The sequence below is a fragment of the Phyllostomus discolor genome, chromosome 15 (assembly GCF_004126475.2).
Source record: "Phyllostomus discolor isolate MPI-MPIP mPhyDis1 chromosome 15, mPhyDis1.pri.v3, whole genome shotgun sequence".
Taxonomy (NCBI): Eukaryota; Metazoa; Chordata; class Mammalia; order Chiroptera; family Phyllostomidae; genus Phyllostomus; species Phyllostomus discolor.
In genome coordinates this window covers 20,534,255-20,558,200 of record NC_040917.2, presented here as the reverse complement: position 1 = coordinate 20,558,200, position 23,946 = coordinate 20,534,255, and the positions used below count along the sequence as shown (strand labels likewise).

The 23,946-nt window shown below is 47.0% G+C and overlaps 1 protein-coding gene across 1 annotated transcript in view; it reads right to left on the bottom strand.

Annotated features, from left to right (window-relative positions):
- USH2A (usherin) overlaps window positions 1–23,946 on the bottom strand; it is a 511,215-nt gene that overhangs the window by 162,252 nt on the left and 325,017 nt on the right. The window contains exons 39-43 of the mRNA XM_028531335.2: window positions 17,883–18,033; window positions 17,105–17,247; window positions 8,672–9,300; window positions 4,040–4,374; window positions 3,038–3,160 (exon numbers count right to left, since the gene is read on the bottom strand). Coding sequence (XP_028387136.2) covers window positions 3,038–3,160; window positions 4,040–4,374; window positions 8,672–9,300; window positions 17,105–17,247; window positions 17,883–18,033 — 1,381 coding nt within the window. The remainder of the gene's footprint in view (window positions 1–3,037; window positions 3,161–4,039; window positions 4,375–8,671; window positions 9,301–17,104; window positions 17,248–17,882; window positions 18,034–23,946) is intronic.

Sequence of the window (23,946 nt, the reverse complement as noted above, 5' to 3'; positions counted from 1 at the left end):
GGAACCTTAAGTTAAAATGACATTTTATGGCAAGAGAAGCGCCATTTTGAAAACTCATTCCGGAGGTAGCTATGGTGAAATCGGGTCAAGATGAGAAGAAACTGCCAAGTTCCCTTCCCGTCTGTGCAAGTTCAGAAGAAATTAAGGAATGGTGGCGTCTGGGGAGAATGGGGAATTACATATTCTTCCTACAGGCACCTGAATTCCATCACCCATTCTCACCTCCACCCTCTAAAAGACAGTCACCCAAACCAACAAGTCAATGAGACAAATGCAAGGCAGAGGACAGGGTTATTAAGGAGCTGCAAAGAAAAGTGACCTGAACAGTTGGAGAGACAGCTATCCTGCCAGCACGGGGTGAGCCCTGGCCCCCGCCAGCAGTCAAGGTGGGGAAACACAGCACCCACCCAACCAGATCACTCCTTAATCGAAAAACTGGTGCAGCACATAGCGCCCCCCAGTGGACTAATTTCCAGGTTCTTCGCAGAACTGCCAGGGAACCCCACCCCTTGGGCTAAAGGGGCACCTAACTTTTTTTGGATATCCAAAGGGTACAGGGCTAGGAAAAAAAGACCCTTCTCAGAATATGAAGACCCCCACCATTTATTCTGAATATTAAAAAGAAATGCGTACTGTTTTTTTTCTATCATCACAAGTTGTTTATATGGGTTATAACAGTTACTTGGAAAAAAATTGGCTGGTCCTAGCAGGGAAAAAACATCCCTCGGCATTTAGAGTTATGAGACTTGTCAAAATACCACCTCAGCCGTCCTGGCTGGCGTAGTTCAGTGGATTGAGCGCGGGCTGCGAAAGAAAGTGTTGCAGGTTCAATTCCCAGTCAGGGCACATGCCTGGGTTGCAGGCCATGACCCCCAGCAACCACACATTGATGTCTCTCTCTCTCTCTCTTTCTCCCTCCCTTCCCTTTCTAAAAATAAATAAATAAAATCTTAAAAAAATACCACCTCAGTACATTGTGCTACATGGATGCTTCCTTCCTGGAAGCAGCTGTCATCCACATGTTGGTGGCAACCTGTGTTTCAACTTAATTTGTGGAGATTTCACTGTATTTCTTTCCTTCCATCTTAGAGTTGGGCTTTTCATAAAAATCCTTAGAGGCATCACTAAAAAATTCCACAGTAAACAGTCGGTCTTGGTTCTAATCTTTAATAAGTCCTCGAGACTAGCTTTCTGAGAGTTACTCTGTTTTTCTGCCAAACATCTGGTGGTTGGAAGTCAGCCTCTGTTATGATAACTAGTGAAGGTCCGCTCACTTTGGAGATTGCTATACTGAAAGCCCTTGGAGCTCACAGGTCCTAGAAAGCTCCTTTCCCACAGGGGTTCCTCAGGTAGTTTTGGTGGCTGCTGGTGCCAGCAATTGACACGGACGTGTGTGCATGAGTGTGCATGCATGTGCATGTGTGGTCTCTTCTTCCAGACTGCGAGCTCCCTGAGGGAGGGCTCTGCTCCGTTCTCCGTCTGCTCCGCGTCACAGGGCCGCTTGGCGTATATATGGCAAGCAAAAATAAAACTGGTTGAATCAATGAATTCCTTCCACGAAGTGATCGTTCTAAGTGATGCCCGATGAAGTAACTAGGGAACTGAAAATCGTGGAGAACAGTCTAATGACCATGGTAATTTAGGCTGAACAAAAAGGAATGCTAATTGGCCGTTACTGACTTACAAAAACGGCAGTTTCACGCGGTTCACTCCGCTGCTTCGTTAGACTTGCGGCTGCCTCCCTCCAAGAACCTTCCAGGATCTGTCACGTTCTCCCACCGCACGCCTTCTCCGAGGAGCAGGGAACTGAAGCTTTGCACGCTCCCCAAAGACAGCAGCACGACACGTACTGTTCCCGAGGCGCAGAGGACCCTGTGCTGGGTTATGCGGGCCTTCCACTTCAACAACTATCGGGGGGCCGTGCTGTGCCGCAGGCACTGCGCTAGGGGCTGGGGATCAGGAGTCCTGATGACGGAGCCCTGGTCCCTGGTGCACTGAGGACACAATGGGGTGTCCATACAAGTAGTTGGGCCAGGACGTTGCAGGGATGATAGCAATGAGGAAGGTGGTGTGCAATGGAAATGCAGTAGAGGGGCAGCTGATTCAGACCAGGAAGAAAGAGAGGGGGGGAAGGCCAATAGGAAACTTCTAGTTGAGGCCTGAAGGGCGGCCAGTCAGAAGGGAGCAGCTGGGTGAGCCAGGGGTGTGTGCGGGAGGCGCTGGAGGGAATGCGGATGCGGCTCCCACACAGGGGCCAGGAGAGCGAGGGGTGGGAGACAGGGCCAGAGCTGTGAACAGTATTCAGAGCGGAGCCAGGTGGTGGTGAGTCTACAGAAATAACCTGATGGGACAGTGGGCTGAAAGGTTTTCATAAAATAATCCTGGTGGTGTTTTGAAATTTGATTACACGGCCAGGACTCATGAATGAGCAGGAAGCACAGACTCACATTCAATCCCCTCAGAGGACTGAAGTGACTCATCTGAGAGGTCACGAAGCCAGTTCTCCCACAGAGGATGAAACGGCACCCACACCTCGATGCTCGCCCACGTGATACTCCCTGATACATCGCCTGTTTGCCTATCCTCAGTTTCCTTGACCTCTAGACAGAATCCTTTCCAGTGCCAATCAGGCTTGTCAACAACATAATTTTTGCAGACTGTACGAATGACTTAGAACAATTATTTTCCATAAACAGCAAGCATTTGACAAGCACCCCGTATTTCCCCAGTTTTGTATATATGTGCAAGATTTCCAAATTTCTCTAGTAAGTCTTCATATCTTCCTAGAACTGTAACAGAGGCAGAAAGTCGAGGCTCCGACATATACAAGTTTGAGTTCAAAGGCTTACTTTAAGATGGCAAACATGAAACACGCCGTTTCGGCTCGATGATTAACGCCGCAGATAATAGCCGGATGCGTTTTCTTGCACAACTGATAACACGCTCACACAATGAAGACACTATGTTACTCTGAACTGTTCAACATGCCCCGAACTAAACGCCAGCATTTGCTTTTTAATAGTTTGTGTAATCTCACCTGCTAAGACCCTTATCTTCATAGAACCACTGAGTTCCTGAATAAATATGGTGCCACCGATTTAAATCTTCTGGGGGATTTGATGCAAGTGGCTGGTGGGTTTTACGTCTCAGGAGCTCATATCTAAAGCAAAAGACGAGCAGAAACATTGGGATTATCTCAACTAATGTTATTACCAACATCCAGGCTGTTCTGTGGGATGAGTACGTGGAGTGTAAATGGAAAGGAAACATGTTAATTTATGATCACAACGTTTTTCCAGGTTATTCTATCCTGACTCAAGTTTCCGATATTCAATCATTTCGAAACCATCAGCTGCATTCACGGTTTTCTGCTATCGGGGAGAATGATAACGTTTTAGATTTCTTGTATGTCAGGCTTGCTAATACTTCATTGTCAGGTCCACCCAAAGGAGAGATACAAAATGCTTATAAAGTTAATGATTTTCTAAGATCTCAGCCATCAGTACTGTATAAACAATGATAACATTACCAACTCCACCGTCTTGGCTAGGGATCAGGTTTGGGCTGTTATAAAGCCATTTCAGAATCATAATGCTTTCCTTTCTTATCTGTATCTCTGACCATGTTCTTTAGAAGTTTGCAGATGGAGAATAAAAAAAAGCCCAAGAATTATGTGTTAGCTTTGGTATTTTGAGACCTATTTGTGCAAATGTATCATTTAGAACAAGCATCAAGACTTCCCGACATATAATAGAAATGCGCTTTGAAAATGAAGGGAAGGGTTACGTCAAGAATTGTTAGAGAATCGAGGATGCTGTTCAGGGCTGTTAGTTTGTCACAAAGGTGTGGTAATTCTGCCGTGATGAACTTGTAGGGGTTCCATACACGTCAAGATACACAATAGGAAATTATGTAAGATTTTGAGTGTGGGACACTCAATGAGGAATTAATTCTATGTGCACATGTGAATAAAGGCTCCTTTCCCACCCGGGGGGATGAGACCGCAGCAAAATCCAGAAGCACAGTCGCTTTTCCTTACCTTAAATTGGGCCCGTTTGGCCGGGAGGGTGGCTGCCAGGAAATCCCGACACAGGATTCACTCAGGGGGACCGCAGACAATGGGTGGACGCCCTCGGGCAGGCTGGGGTGGGTGGTGACGCGGGTGGGCAAGCTCTCTGTGCACCCTCCCAGGTGCCCGCCACCCCCGGTGCAGGCCACGACGGTGACAGAGTAGTTCGTGAAAGGAATCAGGGGAGCGATCACGCGACGTAAGGCCGAGGGCGTGACGTCGGGAACCGCGATGGCAGGGTCGGGCATGCGGACCTCGTAGCGGAGCACGTCTCCGTTCTGGACGAGCGGGGGCTGCCAGGCGACCTGCAAGGGCGGATAAACCCAGAATCAGCGTGACCGCCCGGGCACCGCGCGACGGAGGCTCGCAAGGCCTAGAGCTTCGCTCGGTCTGGTGCTCAGCGAAGTCGCTTTCTAAGTGCCTGCCTGCTGTTGCCGGAGACCGCAGTGAAGGGCTTGGGGTCAATTAGCAGCACCCCAGCAGGACCTCAACGCCACGCTGTTTGCTGGGCTTGGCGTCCAGTCTCGATACTTTCCAGGCCCATCGGACTAATACGGGAGACCCACGCCTGCTGCGGGAGATCCGAAGGACACGGAGCGCACCCGCGGAGACAATTCACACATCCGCGCGCGGCCGCGGGGCAGCCTGCAGCGGGAGCGACAGGCTCCTGGTTCATAACTCAATTACATGAAACACCAGAACTTGCTTTGCGCCACTAGTGTGTGTGCTAAAGGGTTAACGACTTTTTGGGGGGGAGGGGGATGGCGATGAGGGCTCGTTATTTGCATTTTTTGAGGGTGTACAATTGCGCCCCTAAATCTCACTTGGGCACGTTGTGCAAAGTCAGGCAGCAACAACGCTTCCCATCCTCAAAGAGACGGGACGCACAGCAGGCTGTTTCAAAGGCAAGAGAGGAGGGTGGTCTTTGGCTCACGGACCTGAGCATCAGCAGAAACAATGATGGTTTATGGTGAAGTACCACGTTTCACGTTCCTTTCCTCTTCTGGGTAAATGCTGTAAGCGCTTAGCGGTAACACATTTGTGCTCGAGGGCAAAAAGGACCCTAGAAAGAGCTCACAGGCCCGGAAAACATTCACTTATTTACATGCCATCCTAGTTCATCTCTTTCATTGTCGCTTTGCCACGTCCCTTACGCGTGAGAGTATATATTTCATGTCCCAAACAGAGGGTGAGCTTCTCAAGAGGGGGACCTGGACTTTATACCCATTTGCTGCCAGGCCCACGGGGATGGAGTTCAGGAAGTAACTGGAATCGTGGCTGATTAAAATGCATGTCTGCCTTAGCACACAGTTATTATACTTCGAAGCTTTGAAAGACAAACTTTTACAAATGGACACATTAATATCTGCATTTGTAACCTCATACAAAATCCAACTGAAAAAAAAAGAATAAAAAACTTAGAAGAGAGGACTAGCCAAAAGGTTCTACACTAACTCAAAGAGAAAAAGTTTCCTCCAGAAGGCATCCCACCGGAGATTTTCACGGGGTAGAGCTACAAAAAGTGGTGGTAAAAAAATCGCCTCCCCTCTGACCCAGTGTCGGTCGGGCGGTTGCTTAATAACTGTCTTCATTTGCAACAATGGCCCGACAGAGGGTTTGTCTGGATGTAAAAAAAAGATCAAAGAAACCTAAAGCAAGCAGAGGCTGTGGAACAGGCACAGGCTTCTATTTGTTTGGGGAGGGGGAGGTGCCGTGCTCTTTGTGGGCTGGAGGAATGAGTCACGTTCAAACTCAAGGGGCTTCTTGGCACTCACTTGCAACATAAATGAAAAACGAAAGGGTTATCGTGGCTAAAGCGAACCTGACTGATATGCGGAATGCCACCTCTTTGCTTCTCCAGCCAGAATGTTCTGAGCGGTCAGCCAAGGGTTGCAGCCCCTTCAAAGAATTAAATGATTAAAAGTTCTTTGTATATTATGGGGGATCCTCTGTTTTTCTATGGTAGGTGTTACAGATGTGTTTTCCCAATGTGTCTTCTGAGGTTCAACTTTCTTTTGAGGCATCTTACGTCTTGCAGAAAGCCATCAAATTCTTTTCTAGCTAAATAAAACGATCTTTCCCTTTTAAAGCTGCTAAATTAAAAAAATAATTTAGAAAGAGCCCTTGCTCCCAAACTTTAAATTACACAAAATTATTCTTCATATTCTTCTATGCTTTCTAAATATTAAAGTTTTAATTTATTTACATTTAGTTATCATAGAATAAGATAGGTCTATTTTTTTCTTAAAGATAAATGGTCAGTTAGTGTGACTTCTAGAGCAAGGCATTCTTTCCCCATAAAATGTCACTTCACCAGTAAGTCAAGTTGCCACATGTACTTGTATCTGTATCTAAACTCTCTAGGCTGTTCCAGTGACCTCTTGTCCATTTTTATGCCAACACCACATATACTATTGTGATTCGGTGACTTTACAGGAAACATACATGCTAAGGAGGATGCTATGTCCCTAAATAGGCCTTTCTAATTTTCTAGGATATACCTACCATCTGGTATTCTTTTTAAAATTAAAATATTTTTTTCCAGCATGAAACAAAACCAAACAGAAACCTGGCTAGTGTTCTGGTTTGGCTGGTGCTGGGCATGTGTGTTGACTCTGGGAGGACTGCCTGGTTACGGAAGCTGACCCGGTCCAGAAAGAGGGCGCACTTGCCTTCTGCTCCAACAAGAGGAAGTCGAGTCCAGCAAGGACTCCTGGGACCACAGTGCTCACATGTGAATCCCAACTCTTGCTCCTTCTGTAATCTTAGGCAGATCACTTAACCTCTCGATTCTCAGTTTTCCTGCCTGTGCAATGGGGATGATAATAATAGCATCTATCTGATAGGGTTGGAACAAGGATTCAATGAAAACAATTCCTGGAACTTAATATGAACTCAATAAATATTAGTTGTCATTATGGTTTCCTTCCATAAGTCTTTATAGTCTGTTTTTCAAAAAAAAATTTTTTTGGTGGTTTGCCTTAAGCAAACATCAAAGACTGTCCCATCTTTAAAAATAGCTGAGAATGATGGTTAAGTGTCAATCCCTTTTACTTTGGTTAAAGTACAGCCCATAGTAAAACTGAGTCTGGACACAATGCTGGTGTGGACACTATTGCCCCTGGGGACAGCTGTGAGATGCCCCTCCCTAGCTGAGTGGGTCTAAACTTGCCTCTAGCAGGCTGGCAAGCCGTGCACAGTTTCCTTCCTGGGTGAGGCTACAAAGTCAAAAGAAGGAATTTAAAGAAAGAAAAGGCTTGGTGACTGATTTTGAAGACTTCTGATTGCTGTGTACTGAATCAAATAGAATTGTGCATTGAGCCACCGTTCGAAAAGGGTCTGTTCTTTTTTCAGACCTGCCTGGTCCGGGTTCCTTAGACAGAATCCAGAATGATGTCCACTGTACAGCTCTGCCTTTGCTGAAGGGACTGCGTTTACGCCGCATCCTATTGATTGGTTCTGCCACCGAAGTTTTGCAAAATTCCCTCAGGATTCAAACAAAAAGTCATTCCCGGAATGATTGATTAATCACTCCAGGTTTGTTTGGGGTTGTCTTTTGTTTTGTTTTTACTTTGAATGAAGAACAATTCTTAAGATTACCCAATTCATAGAATACACCCTGTACATCATGTACTTCCAATTAACTTCTTTTGAGCCTTTTATACACGGGATTCTATACACAGTTGATATTTCTATCAAAAAGGGGTGTTGCTTTGAACAGCCTCCTATTGCAACGAATTAATGAAGACTTTTAAAAACAGAATTCGGTCTGTAGGTTAAATGAAATTTCCTCGACGATCTCCCCAATTTAGCATCGCCTAGTGTTTGCCTTGGGGTGGGGGAGGAGGAGCGCCCCACGTGGATCCAAGTCATCAATTCAACAGATGAACTTTGCTGTTATGCAAATGTCCTTTGTTTTGTGCTCCGGTGAGCAAGCCACTGCACCGATGCTGTTGGCAGCGGTACAAGACCGGAGCCATGGAAGCATGTGTGTATTTACACAAAAGAGGCTTCTAAGCTACAAAACTCCCTCCTGTTTGGTTACACTAATTTCCCTTGAATGAAGTTTGTATGCCAGCCAAAACAATGGTAGTTATCCTGGCCTCGGGAGCTCATTCCCCGTAGGATGGATGAGGTGAATGACGGAGCTCCTTCCAGATCGCCCAGTAATGGGCGATTTTTATTTCTTTCCCCATCAGTTTGATTCCTCGATCATTAAAAAGAAATCTGAATTTTGGTAATTGGAACTTGTGTTGACATGCTAATCCATTCCTCCTTATTTCCCCCATCCCTTCTCGTTTGCTGATCTGTTTAAATCTGACGTGGTGGTTAAGCTAAGCATCCCACTGTGGCATTCAAAATATTTCAGGTGTGGGAGGCAGAGGGAAGTGTCTCAACAATATAATTAAGGGGATACAGGGAGAAATGAAAAACTGACATTGAATTCAAGAGAGGTTGGGCCAAAGGCCAAAACCCCGTTTCTCCAGCGAGTGCCTGAGACAGTGAGTGTGTGGATTTTGTCAGTAGGTGGCTCTGTTCCACACAGAGTCAACCCCGGGTAAAAGCCTGTCTGCGAGGAAGACAGGACACTCGGCGTCTCACCTCGGCTGCATCTGGCCCCAGCACGTGCACCGTGGGCGGCTGCACCCCAGCAGGGCGTGAGGGTCTCGTGGTCACTCCGGTCCAAGCACTGCTGTTTGTACCTCCATGTTGAGTGCTCATCAGCATGCGGTATTCGTATTTCGTCCACGGGCTGAGAGCAGCTGTCTTGTCGATATACCGCATGGAATGATTTCTTGGGAGAGTCACCAGGGCAGTGACTTCCTCCTTGCCCTGAAGCCTCCTCTCGATCGTGACGTTCTCCACCAAGCCATTGGGGTGGGTAGGGGGCTGCCACGATATGATCACGGACATTGGGGTATCAGAGAACAGTTCTGGGCTCGGGATGCCTTCTGGTGCGTCTGGGAGTGTCCACACAGTCTGGGACTCTGGCGAGAGGGAACACCCTTTCGAAGTGCAGGCTTCCACCTGAAATGCATAGGCGGTGAATGGGTGCAAATGGGTCACCGTGCAATTGGTGACATTCCCAGACGTCGTCAAAAGGAGACGGCCACGCTGGTAGACATGGTAATGGGTAAGGATGCCATTGTGCTTTAAAGGATGCTGCCAGGTGACTGATAGCGTTCTTGATCTCACGTCCAGAAGAATCGGAGGGTCGACAGGTCCGGGTCCTGGAAAGTTGAATAAATCCGAAAAGTGAGACTGCTTGAAAACTTCCCACATCTCCTCAAAATAAAGCTAACACGAGTAATGGCCGTCCTAGAGGGATATGAAACGGAACACTCAGTAAAAGCCAGGAAGCAAACACACGTGTGCCTCAGAGACAAGGGCCATGACGGCTCTGCTCCTAAGATGTACAGGAGGCACCTATCAAGTACCACAGACTTCAATTGTGATGTTCCTTTCTCGAATGGCTTCATCAAAGCCATTCCTTGCTCTTCAGGCTCATGCTTACAGAACACCACGAGGACTCGTTGGACATCGAGACATTGGAAGAGAAGCAGACACAAGGGCAGTTCTAGCCAAAGTTCTAGCTTGTGCCACCTTGATTCTCAAGAGCCCCAGTCACTAATTAGAATCAATAACGCTATCACAACAAACCCACACCGTTCACGGCTCAGGAAACTCCTTCCGCATCATTCATTCCACATCCCACATTCCGCCCCGTTCTGCTTATCATTCCCATCCGCGTTTTGCGATTCATCTGCTCCCTGTTAATGTTATCGGTGATTTCGGACTGTGCCTGTGACAGAGGCTGCCGATGGAGCTCCTTCACCCCCTGATAAATAAACAATGCACAGATCTGACCTTTAGGTTAACAGGTTTTATGCTTGCTCCACTCAGCACTCTAACTGATTCAATTATCATAAAGGTTCAGGAGGCTCCATGAATACTGAAGAAGGCCCGCCATATGCCTGCCTAGGTGTTGTGGAACGGCAGCCATTCTCCAGCCCTCCAGAGGAATTCCTTAATTGTAAATAATTTCACCACGCGACACAATCAAGTCACCTTGAAGGCAAAGCCCTCAGCCTGCGGAGGCAAAGTGTTATTTAAGCTTTACTGGGCTGCGTTAAATTCTGCAATTTGAAGGGCTGTTAAGTTTTTCAATTGAAATTTCATTTAAAATGCAGGTGCTTTTTATTATATGGAGGCTTTACTGCTCTCCAGGTACAAGCGAGAACACGGTGCAATAACACAAATCTGCTCCATCACTGATCAGTAACAGCTGTAATTCCAGAACATTTAGCATTCTTATAAACCACAGCCTGAAATCTATAAATTGCTACTACAACAGATCGGGAATATACTAGATTCCCCTTTGCTGCCCACAGCGATGTCGACATTTATGAGATTTTGGGGGTGAACATCAGAGTTTATGGAAAATCTTTAAAAAAGATACACTTGGATTTAGTCATTGTTTAAAACAGCATGGATTGTGTGTGTGTGTGTGTGTGTGTGTGTGTGTGTGAGATTCAGTGTTATATTCAAAGTTTAAGTTTTAAAGGCAACGGCTATCTCACCAAACCAGCGACTACCAGATAGCTTGTCTCAGCAGCCCACTGCCACACAGTGTGGTACACGTATTTGTCACCGACAGGACTGGTGGCCGAATCATAATTACTTTTTGAGAGGAAAGCTGTTACAGAGCGTGAACCCTGCCATGAAGCCATGTCTGACAATTTGGTAATGCGTCCTGTTTGAAGAGAAAAATCCTCAAAGTACAGGGATCTTGAGAGGGGTCCCATTTTTCGTTTCAGTCTGTTGCTCACTTCTATTTGAAAGCTTTCTTAAAGCCACGGTGACACTTCTCACTGTTGCTGCCTGTATACAGTAGCACTGGCGAGTATTACATCAAAACAGGAACGGCGGAGCCTTCCTTATTTATACGCGTCACCCAGATTCGGCTATTTCCCCAAGCCAAGCAAGTGCGAGTCCGGTGAGGCACCAATGTTGTTCTGGAAAACTAAATCTGCTGAGATTTCAGTCCAGAAAATCAATGCCGGATTCCAGCCTTTCATGCCTGACCCTGTCTCATGCATCCCCCGCTTCAAAACAAAAACATACGCTTCTAAATCAAAATAGTTTCTTTTAAGGTTTTGCCAGGGTTTTGCATAATTATTTCTCATATGTGCACTATCAAACTGTGAGCTTGTTCATGGAAAAGAAACGCATAGAGATGCGTTTTGTTCTCTGATAGGATGGGGATAAGCTTTTTGTGTCTCCAGAATAAAGAGGGGAGACAGCCATGATCCTGAGAGGAACTTGTACTTCAAACTCCGCCCCACGCACACTCTACCAGAACATGGGCTTCTGGTAAAGGTGATCTCGTATCTCGGGAATGAAGGGATGTTCAATTTCAATTTCATGATTTCCCCCCCTCAAACCCCAGCACACATTTCATTAGCTTCCTGCCCCCCTGGGTGGGTTCCCTGCTCTCATCACATGAAGGGTCCTCAAACTGGGGTGATTCAGGAGAGGGAGCCGGGAGCAGGTGAATTAGCTCCTTCGGCTAGGGAAGTGTTAAAACCTGACTCCTGGCCCTGCTTCAATTTCGTGCGTTGAAATGATAAGCCGAATCGTCTAATTCTATATACAAATCCACCAGCGTGCTCCCGCGTGGTGGAAGGGTCACCACAATTATGTAAAACACGAGTAATAACTATAATTGGGGTAGTTTGCTAATACAATAAAAAGCTCTGAACATGGGAAAAGTTATGCTCACAGCAGTAGCTATCACTTTCTAAAGTAAGAATTCATGGGTGAAATGACATGAAAAAGATGGTTATAAAATTTTAATGGAATGATAAAAGGCAAAAGTCAGCCTCTCAGCTGAATTCTTAAAATCCCTATATATCACCATCAGCTCCTTAACTGTAAAATCAATGTGGGGCATAACACGTTGTCAATGCAGCTGTCACTGCAGGCGAGGCTGGGGCGTGTGACAGCCACACAGCGCAGCTGGCTGGTGACGCAGATGCCCCCACCCAGCCCTCTTCCCGGGTGCAGCCGTTTAGAGAACCCCCTCTGCTCAGAGTTCAGGCCACGGCCTGACAGCATCCATAGGGAAAAGTCATTTCCAATGAAATGGTCTTTTATAGGAAACTATTTTGCCCATCAGCTTCTGAAGTGCAGTCCCAGCCTAAAATAGAGGGATACAATTGTTAGCGAAGGGGTCTGCTTATGTATTTTCACACCCAGGTGTGTGTGTGTCAGGAAGGGCGTGTGCATACACATGTATGTGTGTGTGTGTGTGTGTAGGTGTGAATGAACAGTTGGACTCACCCACCACTTCGGAGTGTGTGACTTTCACTGGTTGTCACGGGCCTCCCATTCTTACCCACCATGCCTCAGTGTTCCTGTTAGGTTCTCCTTATTGCCCTGAAGCAACTTTGTACCATTCTCATTAAAGACTCGCTCAGTTTAAAAGCTCTTTTCAGTCAAATTAACTCCACAAATGAATATCTCCTAAATTTGCCAATGAATGAAAACTCGAGGTGGCAAATACATGGACGCATAATTACACAGAGCAGTCCATTATATGCTAATTGTTAATGTGGCCTTTTGATAGTCACTACTGATTTGTTAGCAGAAGAGTAAAGCGAGGGATCCCATCGTCCCTTTAATCGTGGACTCTTTTTATCAACGTATTATTTATACTCCAACTATGTCCCAAAAGGATTTCTGATAGCTCCTAAGAAGAGGCTTAAATGTAATAGGACCAATACAATAAAGATGAAGAAATATGAATCTTGTGGCGATGAAAATGACTCAGTAGTTGTATCCCAAAACAAATAGGAAGAATGGGCACTACGGTTTTGCTCGAAAACGAACATTCGCCTTTTTGACAATGGACAAAACAAGAAAAAGGTATCACTCTTGTTTCGTGATACAACAGTGATACAAAGGTAACACAGGCATCACTCTTAACAAAAGGAAGAGCCGAGGGCCAGTCGGTGTGGCCATTGAAAGGATTCAGTTTGGTAGTTTGAAAGCAGGAGAACCTATATGGAAGGCTGTTTTTCTCCATTTCTCCTGCAATCGGGACGATACAGAATAAGTAAGGAAGAGCGCTCTTTCTTCCAGAATTGGGCATGTCGTTCAGTAAATGGCTATGGACCCTCCCTGAAAGTTTAGGACAGGAGATTAAATATGCTGATGTGAGAATTTAGGAAGGTGGGGAAAAAGTCCTCCGAGAACTAGAAGTTCCATATTCGGAAGAGCTTTGTGCTTTATGGCCCCCCAGTAGAAGTCCAAGAGACCGACAGAGGAACTGAGGCCAGGGAACAGCCTATTTCATCAATCATTCCACCCTTTCAAAGGATGTTCTCTTGATCCCCTGTAGCTTCTGGTCTTAGGATATAAAAATAAGAATGGAAAATAAATAAACACTTGCTTTTACTAATTCTGGAAATGCAAGAATTACAGGAGTGGGATTCATGCCACAAAAACAAACAAACAAACAAACTACGTGGTGACATGCATACAGGGCCATTTTGCTCTAAAAATCAGCTCATTCAATAATTTACTTTTTATCATGAGTCTTCTGCTATGTGTCCGACAGCTACCCATGTTGCTGTTTGAAAGGACAGGCACAGAAGCATTTGCAAGTTAGTGTTCAAAGCAATTCAGAAATCTATTTGGAATGGAGAAAGCAAAATACTGGTACAGCATTGCTGAGACTTGGACCTCGATTTCTTCATTAAATAAAATCTGATAAAAATATGCTCTACCCTTCTAAAAATATTCCTATTCTCTCACATTAGCTCACTCTCAAGATGCAGGTCAAGCCTTTAACTTCCAAAACATATGAATAAAAAGATGTTTTCTACGCCATATTAGCCATTAAATTTAAATATTCTGAAGGGCACAGATACACCTAAATAATTTGGAAAATCCTACTTTAGCACTGTCTTCATCCATTAATCAAATTTTATACCATATTTTCACTTCTCCCTGTGACAAAGGCTCAGAGTGCGTTGCTTTCACTACAGGCTGCAGATATGAGAAGAATTGTTTTCCTTTTGGAATTCTTTTTCGGTATATCCCTCCCCACTTCACCGTGAAATAGCACATGGTTGGGGCTAGCAGAAGCCTCTCTAATGAGGACATCCGATCTCCTAGCGGAGATATAAAACAGAAACCCATAGACACCAGTGGCGACCAGAGGGAAGGGGTGGGGGGAGTAAAGGGAAAAGGAGGTCAAGTACATGGTGACGGAAGATGATCTGACTTTGGGTGGTGGGCGCACAGTGCAACATACAGATCGCGCACCATAAACTGTGCACTTGAAACCTATGCAATCTTATCGACCAATGTCACTCCAATCCATTTAATTAAAAAATTCCTCACGGCCCTTTTCTCTGCCCATGAGGACTTCTCTTTGCACCCCAGCATTTGGTAGGGTGGCTACTGCTCACTTCCTGCCCAGGTTTCTCCTTCTGTTCTCAGCTGGTCGCAAGCTTGATGAAAATCAGCCTTGCTATCTCACACTAAAAATATCACTCTCATGACCCTTCTGGACACTGGGAAGTTTTGTGGCTTTGGCACAAAGGTACCTATTGATGGTCCAAAACTGAAATGTAGGTGTGAGTTGACTTTGCTGTTTCATCACTGAGCTGCTGTCAGATTTCTACACTGCAATGGGAGGAGTGGGGCAGAAGGGGAGGCATGGGGCAGAAGGGGAGGAGTGGGGCAGAAGGGGAGGAGTGGGGCAGAAGGGGAGGTGTGGGGCAGAAGGGGAGGCATGGGGCAGAAGGGGAGGTGTGGGGCAGAAGGGGAGGAGTGGGGCAGAAGGGGAGGAGTGGGGCAGAAGGGGAAGAGTGGGGCAGAAGGGGAGGTGTGGGGCAGAAGGGGAGGAGTGGGGCAGAAGGGGGGTTGCGGGGCAGAAGGGGGAACGGAGTGTGATGCTGGATGCACGGAGCTGTCAGCATGCCTGGTTTTATAGGTAATGCCTTGAAGCCTTGACAAAAACTGCTCGTGCCCAATGCCAATCACTCAGTCGTTGTCACCTCAATCGCACATCCCTTCCGAGATGGCATCCATCTCCACCGACACCCCAAACACAGACTACACTGTTGTCTGGAGTCAGGGGCCAGCGTGCGCTGGTCACTGAACCTGGAGGGGCCTACAGCTGGCCTTTGGCTCCTGGCCAACGTGCCTGACTGCTCAGTCTGCGCATGAGCAGGGGGAGGGGAAGGTCATCGGTTTTAGGGGAAGGGTTTGAATGATGACTGGGGTGTTACTGATTCTTACTTAAGGAAGATAAAGGATCAGTACTATTCACTTCAAGCCCAGGCCCTAAAAAGCACAGAGAAGGCAGTGTCTCCAGGCACGATCAGAAACCAGCAGATCTGGTTTCCGGTAAGAGGATGCAGGAGACAGGTTCGCTGAACAAACGCTGCTGCTCAAGTTGGTGCTTGGCAACATTGCGGACTTTACGTGCGAACTTCCTCCCTGCAGACAGGGGATCTGCCCCCTCCTGAATAAGCATCGCCACTGAGGTGGCCCACTGCCACCCTGTCTCTGTGGCGATAGACATTCGGAGTGCCAGAGGAAGGAGACTGTTTATTACCTCGTCCAGTGTGGTATCCTATGGAGCCATCGCCTCTGCAGTGGGTTGAATAATCATTTTCAGCTCATCTTTATTCAGTGGTTTTATTTTTTAACAACTCTTTAAAACTTTATTTGAGTGCTAGCGCTACGGGCCGCAGATCTGAACGCAGGTCGTGACCATCCTGTCAGCTTCCCCGGAGTGTGCACAACTTGCCCCTGTAAGGGCTGCGGGGACGCCGAGCCCTGCCCTGATGCCGTCCAGCCTTGCTCGGGTGCTGTTTGTCCTTTGGATGGATTGTTTTACTAAACGGCACCCTCGAGATCAAAAGCACTGGCTGTGACCTTCCTTGTACAGTACCCCAACTGGCTCCTGGGGAGAACTGGGTGAAATATTATACATGCTTGTTTATAATAGACTTTGGTAAAATAAACTTTGAGGAAGGTACACAGTTCTGATTCTATCTTATTGGATGCCTTATCCTCACAAAAACAATGTCATGAAAGGATATTGCAGAACTAGAACTAAGAATCTATATATTTAATAAACAATTGGTGTTGTTTTGAACACTGTGCCTTTGGACTGATACCTAGCTTTGCAAACATCATTCACATCTGCAGCGGATACAGAGCGAGCGTGGCAGTTGGCCAACAGAACAATATCTTCTTAGAATCCTCTGGTTAAAAGGTCTGACAAGATTAACCCTAAAAACCTCACCATTCCACGATCCTGTGTCCTCATTCACTCTGTAGCTCGCTTTACTTCTCTAAAAAGTGATACTTCCATACATATGCCTTTACAGAGGTAATTTCCAGAAAACTAAGTATTATATCCCTGTGTTCATTTCCTACATAACCTAGTAAGAACATATACAGGCAAACAAAAGTCTTCCATGAAAAACCAGACACGTCTCTCTCTTGGTTGACTAAGGCAACCCCGACCTGTTGCTAGGTTACAGTTCTCCATGGAGAAGGCTGTCCGTCAAGTGCAAGTAAAGGTACTACGACATCTATTCCCAGGAAGAGGTACTACGGTGCTGCCAGCACCCTCATAAAGTGAGGCCCATAGTTCATGGTCTTCTACCTGCAAGAATCCGCCAGAGCAGAGAACCCAGTAACATTTGCTCATAGACTACAAGAAGATAACCTTTCTGTTGCAGGTAACCTAGATGCGCCGTGAAGGACAGAATGGGGCCATCGCATAGTTTATTGTGAACCACGTCTTCCTGTCCATAAGCCCAGCCCTCTGTGCCTCCAAGCCCAAATTTTTCTTCTTTCTGAGAAGTCTAGCCACCCCACAAAAGTGTATTGTCACTCAATGTCAAGAACATAGAGAAGACTCATTGCTTGGTGGAGGACAAACTAAAAATGCGGAAGACTCCCCAGAGGAGGGGACATTTGGCCGTGCGTCACTGGACCACTCACTGTCCTCTGTCGTCATGAACGCAACCCAAGCACTGTGCGTGCTGCCAAACCCGTTGCAGGCAGCCAACCGAAACTCGTACTCCGTGTGCGGCTGGAGATCTCTCACTTCATGGCTCAGCGATGCCGAGGGGCTGGAAAATAACCTGTGGGAAAGAAACATTAGTCAGGAAGCTCCAGACAGTCAAAGAAACAAGGAAAAATAAAACCTGATTGCACAGACTTTTCAGAGAATGTCAGCACACATGTAAGGATTACACTTTTCTGTTGTCACGTGATACCTCTTTTAAAATAACTAGCCATTTGGCTGAGGGCTCATAATACTGCACTTACATGAGCTGTAAATTATAGTACTACTGGGTAAATTCTAGTCTAGGGTTGAGAATGATTGCCACGTAGAATTTGTTGAATAAGTATTATAATTTTGTAGCCTCGTGTACGCTTGTTTTATGCAATGCATGTGCTCGTGAAAAATGAAGTGCGAAGAAATCTTACTCAAACTGCTATATAAATTAAAAATAGATGTTTTTTTGAAAGCAAAGAATCATCTCTCAGGGTGTTGCTTGTTTTTTGTTTGGACATTGAAAAGGTGACCTTTATTTGTTGCAAATGAGCACTGACCTAGTAGTGCTCAAAATATCTTGGAATTTATATAATGTTATCAACCAATGTGGCCCCAATAAAATTAACTCAACCCACGGGGAACAAGACAAAGATGAAGTTATGGCTGCCCGCGTCACCCAGGCGACAGCTGGGAGGAGGGACCGAGTGGAATGCTCACTCTAGAAATCCGCGGGGGGAGTGGCTGGGCCTCATCTGGAGCTGGAACCGGGCAGAGCCCGGGGCGTTGTTGCGAGCTGGTGGGGACCAGACAACCTGAAGACTGGTCGGAGCGGCAGCTGAAAGCCTGGGAGGCAGCGCGCCATCTGGAGCTGTCGACAAGCGCAGATGAATTAGAGCAGAGAAAACCGCGGCTGACATATGCTGGGTGGGACCGGGCCGCTCCATATCCCGGGAAAACTGTTCCCTGGGATGGACGCCGATGTTCGCCACGGTCCATTTAAGTTAACATTTTCCTTCCTGAACTGCAGTACTTCCTGAGTGTTCATTTCAACGCAACTGCAGTTAGGGTCTCACTCTTAGAAGCTGCCCCCGCCCCCCACGCCACAAACAGCAAGACAAATGTACGTGCAACACATTCCCACTTGCGCTTCGGTGTATCTAACTGAACACACATAGGGGATCCCGTGAAGCAAGTACTCAAGTACCTTTTAAATTCGACTTTTGCTCAATAATCAAGCCATCCAACAGGGAAGGAACCCAGAACTTTTATTTCTCCAATTTTATTTAATATCGTCCACTGCTACTTCAAGCCCAGTACTACTTGGGAACACAAAGGGTTTTTTTGTTGTTCTTGTTTTGTTTGTGTTCATGGTTTTGTTTTGTTTTTTTTTTTTGAAGAAGGTTCATTATAACTGTATTTTTTTACAATGACAAGTACATGTGATTGGCTGAAATCAGCCCTTTCTGGCCTCAGTTCCCACCTATGAAAATACAAAAACGAAACTTCTTTCCTCCTGTGTTTCACAGACGCTGCGCCTTCTCACGGTGACGCTGAACTTATTAAAAAATGCTGCCAGTGGGGCCTACGTGTTGCTTTTCGTCGTCTGCCTGAATCTCGGGCCGGTCTTTCCCGAACTCGGGGTACCTGCTTGCTGCCCCCCATCGGGAGGCCCGCCTGAGCAGGTCCAGGAGGGTTACCAGGAGCAAGAAGAGCTAACTAAGGTCTGCTCTGCTGAAACCACGCGCAAGGTGACACTGATCACTGAATTAATGCTTCCGACAGGTACGACCCCAATGAACTTATCAGCGCGGAGTTTGTTCCAAAGCTGCTCAGGAACTCGAGAGCCAACGGAACACAGCTCTGTGGCCCTAGGGGAGTCGCAGAATGGCCTCGCCCCACTTGGCAGTTGGGTTTCTTATCTTTGAAATGCGGATTCTACTTTTGATCCAGACCAGAGACCATATAAATAAGGCACCTCATTGTGGGTCCTGGCAATTCTCAATTGTTCGTTGTCATTATTACTGTTATTTTATGAGACTAATTTGAACTTCCCTTAGAACTTAAGTGCTATTATAATGTAATTTTTTAAAGAAATATTGTAATATATAAGCTCCTTTTGACCAAGAGTTGCTAGAGGCTATTGGTGAAGGAGAGCAGAATAACAAAAACAAATACCAGGGTTCATTCGCAACTTTGTTTCATACACAACCTTATGCAGTGTGAGCTCACGTACTTCCCAGTTCAAGAGAACTGCCCGTGAGCCTGAGGTTAGCGAATGCCCACTGATGAGAATGGAAGAATTAGATTACGTGTCCCATCAATTGGTGGTGAGGGTTAGCGCACTAATTTGTTCAATAAACATTTATTGAGCCTCTACTCTGTGGGAAGCGGCGATCTCTGTGCGGAGGGGCAACAGCACTGAATGAAGCGGACGTAGCCGCTGACCCGTGGGACTTACGTGGGAATGGAGGACGCGAGCGGGGAACAGATGCGGGGGATCATGCCGGGCCGCGACAGGTGCTCAGGAGGAGAAGGTGGAAAGAAGTGTGTGGTTTTAGGTGTTTGATAACAATCCGGTTACACAGGGAGAGCGTATCATTGGGTGACCTTCGAGCAAAGACCTTGGTGACGTCGGAGAGTGGCTGCGGGAATGCCTAGACAGCGGGCAGGAAGCGCAAAGGCAGCGAGAAGGGGAAGCACTGCAGGTGCTTGAGGAGCTGACAGAGGCCCGTGTGGCTGAAACAGACCAAGGAGTGGGTGGGGGGAAAGAGCCTGGCGGGGGTGGCCAGGGTCTAGTCCTTGCAGGTCACAGTAAGGACTCCCTGTGCCATTCTAAATGGGGCGGAGGCCACTGGGGGTTATTAATAAAGGAAGTGGCATGATTCTAAAGTGATAAAGGCCACTTGGGGCTGTGGGAGGAGCAGGGACATGAGTAGACATGAGGAGACCACCTATGTAGTCATCCAGGCTGAGATTCGACTGGTGGCCGTGGGGACAGTGACGCATTGCACTGTTCAGTTGAGTGGGGTGTGTGTTGCCGAGAGGAAACAAGGGAGGAACAGGTGACACGGATGCTTTTGGTCTGACCACCCAGGGGAACTTCGGTGTCAGTGCTGAGGCGAAGAACAGTGAGGGGCGAAGTCAGCTAAGCGGGGGGGGGGGGGGGTCAAGAGTTCTGGGCTGTCCGTGTCACAAGAGGTGTGTTATGCATCTTGACGGAAACGTCAAGGAGGATTCCAGGCTGTGTGGGAGCTGTGGGTGAATGGATGGGCGGTGCTCAGTGGCTGAGGCTCCATGAAAGGAACCGGGGGTGAGAGCAGAACAGGTCTGAGGACAGAGCCCTGAGGACTGGCACATTTCTGAGGTCAGGAGGATGGGGGGAGGGTCAGTGAGGTGGGGAAATGTTGAGAGAAAGCCTGGCTGAGAAGACAAGTCAAGAAGCCATATCTCAAAACAAGGATGGCTCAACTCCGTCAAGTGTGCTGAGAGATGGAGAAACAAGAAGACAGAGCTCTGCGTTATGTTTGGCCAAGTGGGGGCATTTGGTGAGCTTGCCGAGAACAGGCGCCGTGCCAGGTGGGCGTGGCGGTCTGGTCAAAGGAGGTGAGAAGGGAGTGGGAAGGAGAGAGCAGAGGACCCAGGATGCTCAGACAGCGCCTTTGGGGATTTTGTTCTCAAGGGGAGTAGAAAATGGGGCAGCACTTAGGAGGGTGTGCGGTACTGAAGGAAGGTTTTCTAAGAACTGGAAGATGTTCCAGCACATGCAAGCTTGTTAGATCTGTGAAAATCAGTAGCAGACGCCTCCTTTAAATGGACTCGGGAGGCCCGAGGAGAGAACTTGCACAGGTCACTCAGCACACAGTACTGCCCCCAACGTGAAGGTGTGCCTTGCTTCTCCAACAGGAAGTGATGCCACCTTACTACCTGAGCAGGAAGGAGGGGTCCTCCTTGCCCAGCTATAGCTCAGCCAATCAGGGACGGCCATACTTCTGCCAATGAAAAGTCATTCCACTTTAAATTTTTCTTTTCCCCCCATGGACTCCGTTGACAATGTCTTCTCCCACACTCATAAATGAGTTTTTCTTCGTTGTTGCTCCTGACTTGTGTGTGGTTCAGCCTTAGACCACTTGTCCTGAATTGGAATTCTTTGGTGTTCTCAAATAAGCCCGTTTTGCTGAAGAAACGCCTGGCTATTTGTTATAGAAGGACCTAGAATGGGCTGGCGAAAATGCAGCAGGAGAAGGGGGAATAATTATCAGAGCCAATTCCTTGTGTGGGAGCGGGAGGCGAGCCAGTGCACACGGGGGTGGAACCGAAAGGCAATGCACGCTGGCCGTGGAGCAGAGCAGGCGCACGCGCCTGTTGTGCAGGAGTGAATGCAGGGTGGGGTGGGTGGGGGGGGGCTGCAGATGCTGAGAGACCGGTAGGCTTGCCGACAGGAAGCCAGCCAAGATCTCTTCCGATGGTGCCCATCTTCTCAGGGACCGAGATAAAAGCAAAGGTCTTAGCTCAGTGCCAAAGCGAGAGAGCAGACTGGATGCCTGGGGAGAGATGAACATTAGGAACGGTTCCCCCAGGTCGCAGAGATGTTGCAGGACTGGGAAATGCTGTAAGACCCCTGCCCGGCGCCAGCCACCCAAAAACTGAACTCTGAATTGTTGTTTAGAAGGACATTTGAGGCTAAAGATTTTTTAACTAATCTCTAGTCTGTGAACACAAATGGTTTTAACAATGATGATTTCTTATTTGATATATGTTCTTTAATTGATTTATAACAAACGCACGTACATAAAAAGACCACGTACAAAAAGGAAAGAGCAAATTTCATATAATGTATAACATATAAAGCCATGTCCCTCACTATATTCTTTCTTGTTAATATTTCTGTGCCAAGAGATATAAATTAATCAACAATCCAAATTCTGAATAAAACTCAGCTCTAACACATTATCAACGTAAAAATTAGAGTTTTAAATAGGTACGCAAACATAATCTCTTCATGTTAAAACTACATTGCTGTGCTATTAAGAACAGAAATGTTCAAAATAGACATAAAAATAATAATAACAGATCTTGAATTCTGAGTTATAACAAAAAATGTACTCCGTTAAATTGGTCACACTCGGATGATAAAAAAAAATTGCAAAATTTTTCCAAACACAGTGACCGTCTTCAATTATTTAGGCAGCACTACCCATTCTGTACGCTTTCAGTGACACTGAGTTCTGGGAAGCTTTCTTTCCCCTCCGGTTAACCCCTTTTACCCAGGCCTATTCCTCAGAGGCTCCTTAGCACCGAAGCAATAACCGGGAGCCGGCCATAATTCCACGCCGGCCTTCGTAACCGAGGAGCCGGGCATCCACCAGCGTGATATATTGTCTCCGAGATGCCGTGTTGCTCAGAAAGCTTCTCTCGAGTTTAATATGACCCTCCCGGGGCAGGCACTCCACAGACAGCCTCCTGAATCAACACGTCTCCTCCAGTAAGTACTAATCCTACATGACAGCTGGGCAACACGGCCACCGAGACCTATAAATCCACAGGAAGGCAGTGCTGAATACAATTCCAAATTTCACCTTTTGCGGGGGGGGAGGCAAAACGAATACAAAACATTAAGTGATAGGTTTCATCACAGATGAGACTACTCTCGCAGGTGAATGCATGATTTGAATAAACCTTTAAAGGACGGGTACTTGTGGACTCTCCCCCATCCAAACGACAAAACCACAAACCTCCCCCGCAAACAGGAATCTGACAGACTGTCCCAGCCTTGGCTCCATACTGATGGAGAGAACTCTAGGGAAGCTCTAAGAAGAAAAAAACAACAAAAGAGATTTTTTTCTCCACGTGACCAGTGACTTACTCAGGTTGTAGTGGCCAGAACAGTGAAGTTTGGGGGACAAAGTACGTCCAATGTGACTCTCATAGTACCAGTTTCTCAGGACAGCTCCAACTTGTTGCTAGTGCAGTGTATTCGTGTGTGTGTGTGTGTGTGTGTGTGTGTGTGCATTTCCAAGTAGTAGAATAAAATACTACACAAAGACACCAAAGAAGTCCATAATATTTTGTATTAAGTTTAAGTCTATAATAAGAGCTCTGCAATGTCCCTCTATACTTAGTTCTTTGCCGGCGGTGGGGAAAGGGCTGAACAGATGGAAGAAGGATGGGCCGCTCTATCTGGTACTCAATAGAGAGATGAGACACGACTCACACAACGGTAACACAGAATGTGGACCCAGTGTAACAAAGGTGTACACGATGGATTTCATAGGTTAGGAACTCGTGTCCCCATGTGCCCTGGATGCTGCCTTTCAGGGGGACAGGCCTGCAAGGGGCCCTGCCATGGGGACCCCTCGTTCATCTGGGTCATCACATCCTCAGCCTAATCCCAGCTCTAGGGACACCCATCAGGCCTGCTTGTGCTCGTTCCAGGCAGACGGGACGCCCCCTGCTGGCCTCACTTGGGACCCGACCCCCGCGCAGCCCAGGCTGCGATCACTTCAGCGCTGAGTCCACGGGCCTCCCCACTCAGATGTCCCCGGCCACGTGACACAAGAGAAGCCCTGACCTGTGATCTCCGGGCATCCCGGCGGGAGAGCCCGTCAGGCACACATTCCAAATCCTCGGAGTACACGTGTCCCTCTCATTTTCTGAAATAGCTACATATGAGCAGGGCTTTTAAATTCCAGTCCGCAGAATGGAAAATTAGAGTTCAGACACACATATTGAGTCGTTGAGTCATAAACAAATTGAAAACAGAAGGCAAGACTCAATTTCCAGT